At 44.6% G+C, this 16,110-nt stretch overlaps 1 protein-coding gene across 1 annotated transcript; it reads left to right on the forward strand.

Annotated features, from left to right (window-relative positions):
• The first annotated feature begins 2,327 nt into the window (after positions 1-2,327).
• Positions 2,328-12,770, forward strand: phpt1 (phosphohistidine phosphatase 1). Its single transcript, XM_048558816.2, has 3 exons — positions 2,328-2,897; positions 9,885-10,009; positions 12,527-12,770. Exons 1-3 carry the CDS (start codon positions 2,753-2,755, stop codon positions 12,617-12,619), a joined length of 363 nt encoding a protein of 120 aa, XP_048414773.1. The 5' UTR covers positions 2,328-2,752; the 3' UTR covers positions 12,620-12,770.
• The last annotated feature ends 3,340 nt before the right edge of the window (positions 12,771-16,110 follow it).

The raw sequence follows: 16,110 nt of genomic DNA on the forward strand, positions 1-16,110 counted from the left end.
CCTTAATATCAGTACAGTCAGACAATGAAGGCCATCAGTTTAACTGGGACAAGGTAACCACAGAAGCCCAAGCCAAACATAGACTACATAGGAATTCCTAAAGGCATGGTCCTCCACCAGAACTGCAATCAATGAACATACAGAATTGGAGCCCATATACAAACCCATGCTGATTAAAACCAGAAATGATACTACTTACCATAATGGACCAAACTGTATAAATTCCAAGTGGAGAAGAATAACATCACTTCATCAGAGGCTTCACTGATGATATCACCTAGCATGGCGACAAAACATCTGAACAAGAACAAGCCAGCTCGGCAAGCAAGTCAACAACCTCAATATTATGTGGGAGGTCGGCGCTGTGACCGCTGGGTATGTTATGTGGGAGTGGTGGGTATATTTTGTAGGGGAGTTGGTGTTGTAGGTGCTGGGTATGTTCTGTGGGGGTTTGTACTGTGGGTGCTGGGTATGTTGGGGGGGGTTGTATGGTGGATGCTGGGTATACATTATGTGGGGGAGTTGGTTTTGTAGGTGCTGGGTATATTCTGTGGGGGTTTGTACTGTGGGTGCTGGGTATGTTGTGTGTAGGGGGAGGGGTTTGTACTGTGGGTGCTGGATATGTTGTGTGAGGGAGGGGTTTGCACTGTGGGAGCTGGGTATGTTGTGTGGAGGGTTTTCACTATGGGAGCTGGGTGTGTTGTGTGGGGGGTTTTCACTGTGGGAGCTGGGTATGTTGTGTGGGGGGGGTTGGGTGTGTACCGGTGGGAGCTGGGTATGTTGTGTGGAGGGGGTGAGTTTGTACCTGTGGGTGCTGGGTATGTTGTGTGGAGGGGGTGAGTTTGTACCTGTGGGTGCTGGGTACGTTGTACCGGGGGTTGGGTGTGTACCTGTAGGAGCCGGGCATGTTGTACCGAGGGTTGGGTGTGTACCTGTGGGAGCCGGGCATGTTGTACCGGGGGTTGGGTTTGTACCTGTGGGGGCCGGGCATGTTGTACCGGGGGTTGGGTTTGTACCTGTGGGAGCCGGGCATGTTGTACCGGGGGAATAAAATGTGAGGCTGGATGAACACAGCAGGCCAAGCAGGATCTCAGGAGCACAAAAGCTGATGTTTCGGGCCTGGACCCTTCATCAGAGAGGGGGATGGGGTGACGGTTCTGGAATAAATAGGGAGAGAGGGGGAGGCGGACCAAAGATGGAGAGAGGAGAAGATAGGTGGAGAGTATAGGTGGGGGGTGGGGAGGGGATTGGTCAGTCCAGAGAAGACGGACAGGTCACGGAGGTGGGATGAGGTTAGTAGGTAGGAGATGGGGGTGCGGCTTGGGGTGGGAGGAAGGGATGGGTGAGAGGAAGAACAGGTTAGGGAGGCAGAGACAGGTTGGACTGGTTTTGGGATGCAGTGGGTGGAGGGGAGATTTTGAAGCTGGTGAAGTCCACATTGATACCATTAGGCTGCAGGGTTCCCAAGCGGAATATGAGTTGCTGTTCCTGCAACCTTCGGGTGGCATCATTGTGGCGATGTATACTGCATCCACTGTACCCGGTGTGGCTTCCTCTACATTGGGAAACCAAGCGGAGGCTTGGGGAACCGCTTTGCAGGACACCTCTGCTCGGTTCGCAACAAACAACTGCACCTCCCAGTCGCAAACCATTTCCACTCCCCCTCCCATTCTCTAGATGACATGTCCATCATGGGCCTCCTGCACTGCCACAATGATGCCACCCGAAGGTTGCAGGAACAGCAACTCATATTCCGCTTGGGAACCCAGCAGCCTAATGGTATCAATGTGGACTTCACCAGCTTCAAAATCTCCCCTTCCCCCACCGCATCCCTAAACCAGCCCAGTTCGTCCAGCCTCACATTTTATTATCTTGGAATTCTCCAGCATCTGCAGTTCCCATTATCCCCGGTACAACATGCCCAGCTCCCACAGGTGCAAACCCAACCCCTGGTACAACATGTGTATAAGTGATAATGGGAACTGCTGATGCTGGAGAATCCAAGATAACAAAGTGTGGAGCTGGATGAACAGAACAGGCCAAGCAGCATCTCAGGAGCACAAAAGATGACGTTTCGGGCCGAGACCCTTCATCAGAGAGGGGGATGTGGAGAGGGTTCTGGAATAAATAGGGAGAGGGGGAGCTGGGTATGTTGTACCGGGGGTTGGGTGTGTACCTGTGGGAGCTGGGTATGTTGTGTGGGAGTTAGCGCTGGGTCCCTCTATCAGCACCGCCCCTTTGGCCAATGTTAGGAATTACCCAGAGAGTGTAGAAATAATGCGCATGCTTAGTGGAGGTTGTGAGTGGGGTCCGGAGCGGCGACAGTGCGCGTGCTCAGTATGCCTTCGGCTGGTGCTGTTTGCTGTCCTCCTCCAGCTCCACACTGTCATCTCTGTTTCCACACTGTGCTATTTCTGACTCCAGCATCGGTAGTTGTTACTATGCCTGAAGCCCGTGTTCTTTGTGTCTACGGCCGTGCCGCGCATATGCATACTCGGTGTTCATAACCACCTCTCCGATTGGTGGAACGCGTTGTGTGAACGTGTCCGTGCCGATCAAGCGCATGCGCGTTATGATTACCGCCGTCCCGGTCACCAGGCATGGTTGGTGAGCATAACGTCCTCGCCGGTCACGCGCATGCACTTCGTCCAATGTCCCTGCCGGACATGCGCATGCTCGATATGCATAACGCCTGTGCCGGCCACGCGCATGCTCATTGTGCAGTAGCGGTGTCTCGCACTGTGGCGGTTCTATGGCGCTCACTTTGGCGGAGCTCGAGGATGTCCTCATCGATCCGGGCGGCGTCTTTAAATACGTCCTCATTCGTGTCTGGAGCGAAAGTGACAACCCCCAGGAGAAGACCATCGTCCGCGGCTGGGCTTCGGCCGAGTATCACGGTAAATAGGAGGGAGAGGGAACGAATAGCGCGGAAACAGCCCCCTTCGGGCCATCCACTCCATGCTGACCCTAATTCCAAACTAAACTAGACCCATCTGCCTGCTCCCCACCCATTATCCCTGAACATCTTTACCATTCCTGTACTTACGTCTTTTAAATGTTGTATGTGTTCCCGCATCCACCACTTTCTCTGAAAGTTCATTCCAAACACACGCAACTCTCTATATAAAACAAAATTTCCCCTCGTGTCTTTTTTCAAATCTTTCTCCTCACACCTTAAAAAATGGCTCCCTAGTTTTGGATCCCCTGACCCTAGGGGTAAAGGCCCTTGGTTATTCACCTTGTCCATGCCCCTCATTATTTTATAAACCTCAACATCCAATGCTCTAGTGAAAAAAATAGAACTTTATCATTACATATGTTTTTACATGAAAAACACAATGAAAAGCTTTATGCCCCTGTACTACAATGCCTGTATTCATGATGGAGGGCATAAATAGGTTAAAAAGTAAAATCAAAATAAAGTCCATCAGTGCGCAGTCAACAGCTCCTGGGCTTGGGGAAAGCCAAGTAAGTAACGATGGAAAACCCTGAAGATGTAGCTGGGTTGAGACCGCCATGCAGGTGGCTGGAATACCTGGATGCCAAAGATGAAAAAGACCTCCATGCTGGGACACAACCACTGCAGCAGCGCACCACTGTGTTGGGCCACGGAGAAGCTCCGTGTTTCCCCACTTGACACTCCTTCAGACACTGTCGCTGATCCACCATCCATCCTGTTCACTGATGCTTCCGCTCCTTCAGGTGCCCAGACCTAGCTGCAGAACCAGTGCATCAGGCTTGCCTGTGAGTCCAGGCCAGGGGAGTCAGCATGGAAGCTGCTCTTTGCTCGCTGGGAGACCTTAGGCTAGGGTGGACCCGTGCCTGGCATGGCTGCTGCTAGAGCCTTCTTCATCCATTCACCACTCTCTAGCCTTTAAAAGAAAAGTGCAAAAGTAAAAAGAAAAAAAATGAAGGAAGGATAATGGAAGCAGCCAAATCCTGAGCTCAGCCCCTAGTCTGCCTCTATCTTGTTCTCCTTCAAGGGGATTGAATGAGGGGTGAGGAAGGGAAGAGGGTGGGAAAGTGGACAGGGTTGGATAAAGGGAATGAAGGAGTGGGGTGGAGGGAATTAGGTGAGGGGGGGAATGAGGGGGAGAGATGTGCAATGGTAGAGAGGGGCAATGAGGAGTGGAAAGTGGAGCAGAGTCAGGAAACTGGGTAGGAGAGAGGAATCGGTGAGATGGATGGTTTGGTCGGAAAGATATGATCCTGTTGAAGTAATTATAGAGGAGATTTCTAGGGGTGATGTTAGATCTAAGCAATGACTGGATAGATTGGGCTTTTGGGAGGAGGGGTTTGGGGCAGGATCTCCTGTCTGAATGGTACTAAATTTAGGGACCTTTGCCACAATTTAATAATACTAGGATATGTACCTGAAATCCTAAGATACAGACTAAGAGCTGAGAAATGGGAATTGGATAGATGACAGTGATAATGGGAACTGCAGATGCTGGAGAATCCAAGATAACAAAGTGTGGAGCTGGATGAACGCAGCAGGCCAAGCAGCATCTCAGGAGCACAAAAGCTGACGTTTCGGGCCTAGACCCTTCATCAGAGAGGATAGATGACACTTGCTCAACCAGAACAGGCATGATGGACTGAATGGCTGGCTATATCCAATACAGCAAATTTTCAATGCTGCCCAGTTGATGGCAAATGGGGAGGTGGCGAGTTGAATGCACGGCAGCAGTTTGGGTGTCAGGATGCACCGTGCAGTGATATTGGTCACTCAGGAATGTTTGAAGGGACCCTGTGGAGGCACTATTACATTGTGTCTCGTAATTCCCCTTCAAGCATTTATCCCTTTTGAAAGTTCCTATTGAATCTGTTTCTGCCCTTTCAGGCATAACATTCTAGATCACAGCTTGTATCAAAAACGGTTCCTTTGTGCCTTCTGACATGTTTATCAGTGTCGTAAACCTTGTGTCCAATGATTACCAAGCCTTCCATTACTGCTTGGTACAAAGAAAATCTTGAAAACTACTACAAGATTTTGAATGCCACTGTCAACTTGTCTAACTTTTTTTTTGCTCTATGGCCTGCAACTCCACTTTCTCTTAACTCTCCACATAACTGAAAACTCATCCCTGATAGCATCTTAGCAAATTTCTACACCCTCTCTCAAGCCTTAACATTCTGCCTAACGGTCTGCGTTTGATCTGCGTGCCCAGGACTCTTAGCTCCAGTTGGCCCTTTAGATTGTCCTGTTTGTTCTAAGTTGCATACAGTCATGCAGCATGGAAACAGTCCCTTCAATCCAACTTGTCCATGCTGACCTGGTTTTCTAAACTACCCATTTACCCACGTTTGGACTATAGCTATCTGTACCTTTCCTATCCATATACCTGTCTAAATGTCTTGTTGTAATTGTACTTGGCTCTACCACTTCTTCTCAGTCTCCACCCCAAAATCAGCAATTTGCATTTGTGTGGATTAATTGGCATTTCACTGCTCATTTCAGTCACTTTCCTCACTTTCAAGCTATATTAGCTGCAGGTTTTGAACTTGTGCTCAGTGCCTCTGATGCTGGTCATTCAGATCTATCAAACAGTAACGGTCGCTTGGACTGAACCCAAAAGATAACTACTGGGTACCTTACCTTAGTCTGAAAAACAACTGTTCACCTTCCTGTTCAACCAAGTGTCTCCACCAATTTTAAATCTATTTAGTTATTACCTCTTTTAATTTATGGATTTTTATTTTCATCATCAGGTCTCCTGACCAGGAATACTTTGTTGAAAGCCTTGAAAATTAATTGATCACAGCTCTCATCAGTTTCTCCATTAGTTTAACAAAACTGTACAAATTTTATCAAATCCAAATTGTCTTTAGTGTGTTTATTTCAATGCATAGACTGTTATGGGTAAGGCAGATGAGCCTAGATCCTGGATCAGTACATGGGACTATGATATTGTGTCCATTCGAGACTTGGGTGAGAGAGGGTTGATTGGTTGCTCAACGTTCCAGGGTTTCGATGTTTTAGATGAGGTGGAGAGGGAGGTGAGAGGTGGAGGAGTTGCATTACTAATCAGGGACAAAATCGCACTAGCTCTCAGAGAACATAGTAGAGGACGTATCCACTGAGGCAATATTAGTAGAACACAAAAATAAGAAATGCGCAAACAGTGATGGGGTTACACTGTAGGCCGCACAACAGCCACCAAGATATTGAGGAACAGATATGTAGGCACATTATGGAAAGATGCAACAACAATAGGGTTATCAAAGTATCAGAGATAATGGGAACTGCAGATGCTGGAGAATTCCAAGATAATAAAATGTGAGGCTGGATGAACACAGCAGGCCAAGCAGCATCTCAGGAGCACAAAAGCTGACGTTTCGGGCCTAGACCCAAAGGTCTAGGCCCGAAGCATCAGCTTTTGTGCTCCTGAGATGCTGCTTGGCCTGCTGTGTTCATCCAGCCTCACATTTTATTATCCAGGGTTATCAAAGTAGGTGACTTTAACTTTCCCAATATCGACTGTGACTCCCTTAGAGCAAGAGGCTTAGACAGGTCAGAATTTATTAGGTGCATTTGAGAGGATTTCCTGAAAACTTTTGTGGATAGCCCAACTAGAGGAGGGGCCACAGGACCTTCTACTGGGTAATGAGCCTGGCCAGGTAACTAACTTTACAGTAGGAGAGCATTTTGGAAACAGTGATCACAACCCCCTAAGTTTTAAGAGAGTTATCAAATAAGGATAAGTCAGGACCGTGGAAGGTAGTAAATTGGGGGAGGGCAAATTATGTCAGTTTTAGGCAGGAGCAAGGGAGTGCTAATTGTGAAGAGCTGTTAGCAGGCAAGACTACATTTGATATGTGGGAATTGTTCAAAAGTCATACTGATGAGAGTTCAGGACCGGCATATTCCACTAAGCAGGAAGGATAAAGATGGCAAGGTAAGGGACCCTTAGATGATGAAGTAGGTTATGAATTTACTCAAAAAGTGAAAGGAAGCATGTTTAGAAGCTAAAATTGGACAGAGCCCATGATGAATATAAAGCAGGAAACAACTTGAGCAGGGAATAATGAGAGCAAAGAAGGGGCCATGAAATGACCTTGGCAAGTAGGGTTAAAGAGAATGCCAAGGCATTTTGTACACCTATTAAGAGTAGGAGGATAACTAGAGAGAAGGTAGGACCACTGAAGGATAAAAGAATGAACTTGTGCTTGGAGTGAGAGGATGTGGGCAAGATCCTATATGGGCACCTTGCGCCCAAATTCAGTTGGGAAAAGGTTATGGAAGTTAGTGAGACTAATGTGTGGCATGTTAATATGCTGTGGCAATTGGACGACTAAAGGAGTCACATTGGGACTAAAGGAGTCGATATTGGGAAAGTTAAAGTCAAAGTTAAAGAAGGTAGTAGTGTTGGATCTCTTCAAGAACATTAAATTGGATAAGTCCTCGGACCAATGGAGTCTATCCCATGTTTATTGAGAGAGGCAGGGGAGAAGATTGCTAGGGCCTTGACCAAGATCTTTGTACCCTTGCCAGCTACTGAATGGTCCTGAAGGACTGGCTAGTAGCTAATGCTGTTTCCCTGCTCAAGAAGGGAAATGAGGATAATCCACGAAACTATAGACTGGTGAGCCTCCCATCAGTGGTTGGGAAGCTATTGGAGAAATTTCTCAGTGATAAGCTTTACACACGTTTGGAAAAAGATGACCTAATTGGGGACAGTTAGTATGGCTTTGTGCAGGGCAGGTCATGACTTAGTAACTAAATTTTTCTTTGAGGTGGTGACGAAGATAATTGAGGGTAGAGCAGTGGGTGTGGTCTACATGGATTTTAGTGAGGCTTTTGACAAAGTCCCTCATGGTAGGCTCATCCAGAAGATTAAGATGCATGGCATTCACTGTGACTTGGCTGCTTGCATTCAGAATTGGCTTCCCAATAGAAGGCAGAGGGTAGTGGTGGAAGGGTGTTTTTCTGCTGGAGGCCAATGACTAATGACACAAAGATTGGTGGAGTTGTGGATAGTGTAGAAGGTTGTCAAAGGATACGGCGGAATATAGATCAGTTGCTGATATGACAGATGGAGTGAAATCCAGATAAGAGTGAGGTGTTGCACTTTGGGAGGTCAAATTTTGAGAAGGTATATAATTAATGGCAGGACCACAAACACAACAGAGAGATCTTGGGCTTCAAGTCCATAGCTCGCTAAAAGCGGCAGCTCTAGTAGATTGGGTGGTAATGAAAGCCTACCTTTATTGGTCAGGGAATTGAGTACAAGAGTCAGGAAGTGATGTTGCAGCTTTGACACTTTGGTGAGACTACGCTTCGAATGTTGTGTTCAAAACTGGTTGCCACACTACAAGAAGGATGTGGAGGCTTTGGAGAGGGTGCAGAAGAGGTTTACCAGCATGCTACCTGTGCTGGAAGGTATGAGCTCTAAGGAGAGGGTGGACAGCCTAGGATTGTTTTCTCTGGAGTGGCAGAGGCTGAGGAGAGACCTGACAGAAATTTGTAAATTGAGATGCATAGGAAGGGCTGATAGAATTTTTTCCCCAGAGTTGAAATGTCTAGTACTAGAGGGCTTGCATTAAAAGTAAGAGGGAGGAAGTCCAAATGAGCTGTGATGAGCAAGTCTTTTACACAGTGGTGAGTGCCTGGAATGTGCTACCAGGTGGTGAAGGCAGATACGATAAGAGTGTTTAAGGCGCTTTTAGATAGGCACACGAATATGGAGGGATATGGACCAAGGGTGGGCAGAAGAGATTAGTTCAATTTGGTGTCACGTTCAGCGCAACGTCGTAGGCTGAAGAACTGTACAGCACAGGAACAGGCTCTGTGTTTCAGAGGAGGAAAGAGAAGTAGCAAATCCTATCTGACCTTGTTTTACCCTGGCAACTTCTCTCAGCTCTTTGAATTGGAGTATCTGACTGGGCCAGCCTGTTTAGTGTCATTATTGGGTTAACGCATTAAGCCAGTTCATCAGTGGGAGTCTGTGGAAAAGTGCCAGTGTAGTTGGACATTGAATTTGTTATTGTTTATGGAGAAATAGTGTCTAACCCACACTTAAACGTTTATTGAAATAACCTACTCATTGCCATTTGGATAGATTCCTCATTGAGCCAGAGGCTCCCATATCGCATTTGACACAGTTTGTGCCAACTGTGATGTGTCTTTATGTACTCACCTGGGTTTAATGGACGCACCTTAGTATGAATAAGATTTCCAATGAGAGAGAGAATAAGGGGGTTTCTTTAAGCTGGAAAATAAATGAATCTAATAGGGCGAGAATTTGGAAAAATCAGAATTCAAACCGGTTGGCGAATAACATTTAGCTTAGTTGGTGTTGGTATTTTTTCTTCAAATTAAAATTCGGTGATAACGTTCAACTTCCTAAAATGTCACTGACAACAAATCAATGAAAATTATGATGAAATAATAAACCACATTTAAAAAGTACAAACAGCAGTGGACTGAATGGAGCAGGTGAACGTGTATGCTTCTGAGCTGTGAAATGAGTTGATGAAAACAGGCAACTTTTAGAGGAAATGCACTGTGGGAGTGTTTATCAGAAACTCTGAATATGGCTGAATTGAAGCAATCAAAGCAGTTTTATCAAAGATATTCCAAGTGATTGAGGAAAAGATTTGGAATAATTGATAATGCCTTATCAATTGTTGTCAGCTGTCTGAATCTGGGGATTGTATATATACGTGCTATTTACAAATTAGGATCTGGATCGTGTATAATTGTGACCACTCCCCTGGTGTGGAAGGAGCTTTCATGAAGCCTTTTTGGAAATATTTGCAGTGAATTATACAGTCCTCCAATCACTGTAACTGTTCAAGAAGGACCAGTAAAGTGACAGTCCACTATACTTACAAAATACACAACAGTCATGAAATGGTTTTGTGCTTCATCATAACTACAGCTGATATCTATGAGCAAGTGTCTAGCTGGATTCAGAAGCATGGTCTGCAGTGTGAGTGCCAAGGCGGTGGTCGTATTAACCATAACAGCGCCAAGAAGACAATCCACGTGTACGGATACTCCATGGTAAGTACAAAGGGCATACGTGTAGTTTATTACAGCACTGACAGGGGACAATATGTCAGAGGTGCTGCAGAGTCTATGTCAACAGGGAGTGTTCATTGTCAGACATAATCATTGGGGTGATCCCATTATGAAGAGAGCGCAGGAGGTTGTTCCAGTATTCAGGGTGGAGTGTGTTCTGGGAGGGTGAGGCGTATGTGCGTTGTTAGGATGGAGACGGATGTATGTGAACAGTCAGTGTGTACAGGACTGGTGACCCCTGAAGAAATTTATTCTCATTTCCAACTTTATAAATTAGCTTTGAATTGCGTGCCCAGCTCTTGACAGTTCTACAGATAAAACATCCTCTCAGCATATACCCTGTTAGACTGCACTCTCTTTCTAAGTTTCAATAAGCTCAGCTCTAATTCTCATTTGAGTAGAGATTTAACTTTTCATCCCAGGAATGAGCAGAGTGAACATTCTCACAAATGGTTTAGTGCAAGTATATTCCAACTTAAGTAAGAAGACCAAAACTCTACATGGTACTCCAGGTGAGGTCTTAACAAACATGCTGTTTAGTTGTAGAAAGATCTCTCACTTACATAGCCCATCCCTATTCCAACCTGCTGTTTGCCTTCTTGATTACTTGCTGTATCTGCTTCCTAACTAGCTTTGATCAAAGATATCAAGACATTATGGAGATAGAGAAATGACTTTGATGTAGAACATCAGCTGTGATTATAGAACAACCTTTAAAGGGCTGAATGGCCTGCACTTTTTATTTTCTATGAGCAAATACACCCGGATTCCTCTGTGCTACAGTATTCTGTAGTCTCTTTCTCTCTGTTTAAGCAGTATACTGTTTTTCTATTCTTCTTGCAAAAATTTGCATTTTCCCACATATTTTTAACTGACTCATTGATCCTCTCCATTATCTCTTTGAAACTCCTCCTAACCTCACCAGCTGGTTTCCTATTTTCATGTCATCAGCTAACTTGGTTATGATACAGCTGACCACTCCATTCAAATCATGTAAGCTCTTCTAAAATGACTGAGTTGATGACCTGATTGATTTTTATTGTCAAGTTTACTGAAGTACAGTGAAAAGCTTTGTTTATGAGTGGTACAGGCAGTTCACAGAAAGCAAAGAATGGGCAAATCAAAAATACTTAGAGGCATACAGGTTATATTGCAGATTACATTGTGAGGCTAGAGCCTATTCAACAGTCTGATAACAGCTGGAAAGAAGCTGTTCCTGAACTTGCTTGTGTGTATGTTCAGGTTTCTGTATCTTATGCCGAATGGAAAAAGTTGTAGGCAGTCATTACTAGAGTGCGATGTGCCTTTGATGGTGTTGGCTGCCTTTCTGCGGTAGCAAGCCATATAAATAGAGTCCATGGATGGAAGGTTGGCTTCCGTGATGGTCCTGGCTGTGCACACCACCTTCTGTAGTTTCTTATGATCCAGGCAGAGCAGTTGCCGTAGCATGTCATTACGCACCCGGACAGTAAGCTTTCAATGGTGCATCTGTAGAGTTGGTGCGGGAACTTTATAGACATGCCAAATTTCCTGAGCCACCTGAGGACGAAGAGGCGTTGTTGTGCCTTCTTGACTGACATATCTGCGTGAGAATCTCAGGACAGGTTGTCAGTTATTGTCACTCTGAAGAACTTTGTGCTCTTCACCCTCTCAATTCAGTTCCGTTGATGTAGATGGGGGTGTGTTTTCCTCCTATCTTAATTCGATCAGTTTTTTAGTTTTGCTGACAGTGAGAAAGAGATTTGTTTTCATTGCACCACATCACCAAGCCTTCTATCTCCCTTGTGTGTTTTGACTCATTCTTGTTAGATATCCGAACTTGTAGATGGTGTTCATTTGGAATCTGGCAACATAGTCATAGGTGTATAAGGGATACAGTAGGGGGGGTCAGGACACATCCTTGGGGGGGGCTCCAGTGTTGAGTGTTATTGTGGAGGAGGTGCAGTTACTTATCCTCACTGATTTGTGGCCTGTGGGTCAGAAAGCTGAGGATACCTTTGCAGAGGACAGAGCTGAGACCAAGATTGTGCGGTTTTGAGATCTGTCTGAAGGGGAGAATGGTGTTGAACATTTAGCAACATGGAGCGCCTGTTCAGCTGGTAGATTGATCATTTCTCCTTTGCCCTGTCCCACTGGTAATGGGGGTGGTCATGATGGGGGACAGTGTTTGGAGTTGAGTGGGGGGTTCATTGAGGTTGCTGGGTAGTGAGGAGACCTGGGAGGGTGGATGGGTTTCTGATATGGGCATTTCTTGAGGCTGTTTCTCTTGAGAGTAGACTGTGGACACAGTCAGAACCTCAGGAAAGAGTTTGGCCATGGGGCAGAGTAACTCACTGAAAAGCTGCTGAATCAAATGAGTGGAACCTTTGAATCAACTTTTTTAGGAAGTAAATGCAATACATCATATGGTATATCCTTAACTGTCCAAATTTGTAAAGGATTTCTGTCTCAGGAACTGAGTAATAAGTTTATCACAACATCTTGTTCTTTTGTGCACAGGGTTATGGACGTGCAAAGCATGAAATCACAACAGAGATCCTGAAAACCAAGTATCTAGACTACAATGTGACCTGGGCGAATGAGGGTTACTGACATGTGGCCTGGGCCTGACTGCCATGCAGCTATTCTAGTGTATGGAGCCTTGGCAGCGGTTCAACTTATTTCCCTTGGCTCTGAAGCCTCTTGTTGGAGATGCACTGATCATGTTTGTTTGCAATCTGAATTAAAGTAAATTATCACTGAACTTTCCTGAACTGTGGCAGGGTACATTGGTCTCTGTCGGTGTGGAGATAAGTATTTACAATCAAAACCCCAGACCCACACACAATAGACTTGGTGAGTAACTCAAATTTTGGCAGATGGCATTCGATTTGGGAAAGTGGGACCTCATCCATTTTGGTGGCAAGAAAGGGGGTTTCCTCAATGGGGAGAAGTTCACACCTGTGGGCAAGCAGAGATATATGGGCCAAAGTGCAGAAATCACTAAAAACAAGTGAGCAGATACAAACTAGAATGAGAAAGGTGGATGGAAGTTTAATTCCAGCTTGATGGAGATGCAAGTTAAAAGCTTGAAATTGCATTCCAGTTTTACAGAGCTCTTCTCCAGCCTGCAGCTGGAAAGACTGTGTCCAGCCCTGGACCCAGTGCCTTGGGCAGGATGCCGTATTGATTCCTTAGAATGAGATCGGGGGCTCAAAGATTAAACTGGGCGCACAGGTTACAGATGAGATTAGTGTTCCCTGAACGTGAGATTAAAGGATGATCCCATTGAGCTGCTTAAGATGATTAAATGATTCCATTTCCTGTGATGGGAGGATCTGGAATAAGGGAGCGAGACCTTTAAATTTGAACCAGGCAGTTCAAAATGCCAGAATTGTTACATTGTTTGGCCTGATGCATGTACTTGCATAGAGTCTAGTGGAAATCTGGAATTCTCCAAACAGCTGGTGAGGCAGAAGATGTCAAATCTGAGATGGATCACTTTATTAAATGTTACTGAGTCAATGGGACTAAATCAGTTAGGTAGAGTTAAGATTCAGATCAGCAAAATATGATTGAATGTACACCTGAAAAAGAACATGAGTAGGCCACTCAGCAGTCGAGCTTGTTCCACCATTCAGTAAGACTATGCTGACCTGATTTTAACCTCAATTCTATATTCCTACATATCCCTGATATCTTTCATCCCCTTGCTAATCAAGAATCTGTCTACCTCTGCCTTTAAAAGTATTTAAAGATTCTGCATCCACTGCCTTTGGAGTAAGGGATTCTAAAGCCTTACAACCCTCAGGGTGAAATTTTTTACCCCATCTCTGTTTTAAACTGGTGACCCCTTATTTTTAAACTACAAACCCGCGTTTCTAAACCCTCCCACAGGAGGAAGCATCCTTCTGACATTAGCCAGTCAAATACCCTCAGGATCTTATATATTTCAATTAAGTCACCTTTAATTATTTCTAAACTCCAGAGGATGCAGGCCTGGTCTGCCTAATCTTTCTTCATAAGGCAGTCTGCCCTTTCTAGGTATTAGTTCGGTAAACCTTGAAACTGCTCCTAGTGCAGTAATATTCTTAAGATATGTATGGTGAGCAGTACTGTGCTCAGTACTCTAGATGTGGTCTCACCAATGCTCTGTGTAATTGAAGCATAACCACCCTGGCCTTGCATATGAGTCCCTTTGCAATAGACCATAACACTCTACTAGCTTTCCTGATTATTTGCTGAACCTGCAAATTAAGCTTCTATAATTAATACACTGGAGCATCCACTTCTCTACAACTTCCACCATTTAGATGATAGGCTTTTAAATTCTTCCTACCAAAATGGACAATTTCGCACTTTGCCACATTGCACTCCATTTGTCAGATCTTTGCTCACCCGCAACTTGTGTATCCCTTTGTAGGCTCCTAATATCCTCTTCACAACTTACCTTTCTGCTGTCTTTGTGTCATCAGCAAATTTAACTACTGAGCCTTTAGTCCTTTTATTCAAATTATTTATACAACTGTAAAGATCTGATGCCTCAGCACCAACCCCAGTTACACACTACTTATAACGTCCTGCCAGCCTGAAAAGAGACCTATTATTCCTACTGTCTACTTCCTGTGAACCAGCCAGTCTTCTATCCATGCTAATCTGTAACCCCTAACACTGAGCTTTAGTTTTCCACAGTAATCTTTAATGTAGCGTCTTATCAAATGCTGACTGGAAATTGGAGTTCAATGTATGCATTCGTTTCCCATTGTCAAAAGCTCAAGTTACTTCAAAGAATTTCAATAAATTAGTTAGAAGTGATTTCCCTTTACAAAAAAAGTTGGCTTCTTCTGATTATGACAGGTTCTCAAATATGCTCAAGGTAGAGTTATACAACACAGAAATAAACTGTTCGATCGAACCTGTCCATGCTGACTGTAATCCCAAACTAAACTAGACTCATCTGCCTGCATTTTGCCTATATCCCTCCAAATATTTAGATAAACTCATGAATAAGAAATGTCTCTAACATTTAAACAAATGTCTCTTAAGCATCCACCACTTCCTTGAAGTTCAAATGACACAAACCACTATGTAAAAAAAAAATTGCCCCTTGTTTACATCTTTTCCCTCTCACCTTTAAAAAATACCCTATAGCCATGAAATCACCCACCCTAGGGGGGGAAAAACATCTGTCATTCACCTTATGTATACCCCTTGTGATTTTATAAACCTCTATAAGGTCACCCCTCAACTTCCAAAATTCCAGTGGGGGGGAAAAAAATCCCAGCCTGTCCAGCCTCTCCGTACAATTCAAGCCTTCCATTCCCGGCAACATCCTGGTAAATTTCTTCTGAACCCTGTCCAATTTAATAATATCCTTTCTATAACAGGTGACCAGAACCAACACACTAATCCAGAAGAGGCCTCACTAGCATCCTGTACAACCTCAACACAATGCTCCAACTCCTATACTCAAAGATCTGAGCAATAAAGGCAAGTGTGCTAAATGCTGCCTTAAGCACCCTATCAATATGTGATACAAACTCAAAGAATTATGTACCTGAACCCCTAGATCTCCCTGCTTTACAACACTACCCAAGGGTCTACTTTTAATTATATAAGTCCTGCCCTTGTTATTTTTACTAAAATGCAATACCTCGCATTTATCCAGATTAAACTCTTTCTGCCACTCTTCAGCCATTGGCCCAACTGATAAACACCTTTTTGTAATCTTAGCTAACATTGAGCACTATATCACCAATTTTGGTGTCATTTGCAAACTTGCTGGCCATGTCTTCTATATTCTCATCTAAATCATTTACATAAATGGTGCTTATTTTGCATTAGAGTTTATTGTGGAGAAGGGTATGGAAGAGAGAGAGAGAACATGGGGAAATAAATAGCAACATCGTGAAATTGTGCGTATTACAGGGGAAAGGTGCTGGACATCTTAACACGCATCACAGTGGATAAATCTCTGGGATCTGATGAGGTGTACCCTTGAACTATCGGGGAAGCTAGGATCCCTTGCTGAGATATTTGTATCATCGATAGCCAGAAAGACAGTGCCGGAAGATGGAAGTTTGGCTAACGTGGTGCTACTATTT

The sequence above is a fragment of the Stegostoma tigrinum genome, chromosome 29 (genome assembly GCF_030684315.1).
Source record: "Stegostoma tigrinum isolate sSteTig4 chromosome 29, sSteTig4.hap1, whole genome shotgun sequence".
Lineage (NCBI taxonomy): Eukaryota > Metazoa > Chordata > Chondrichthyes > Orectolobiformes > Stegostomatidae > Stegostoma > Stegostoma tigrinum.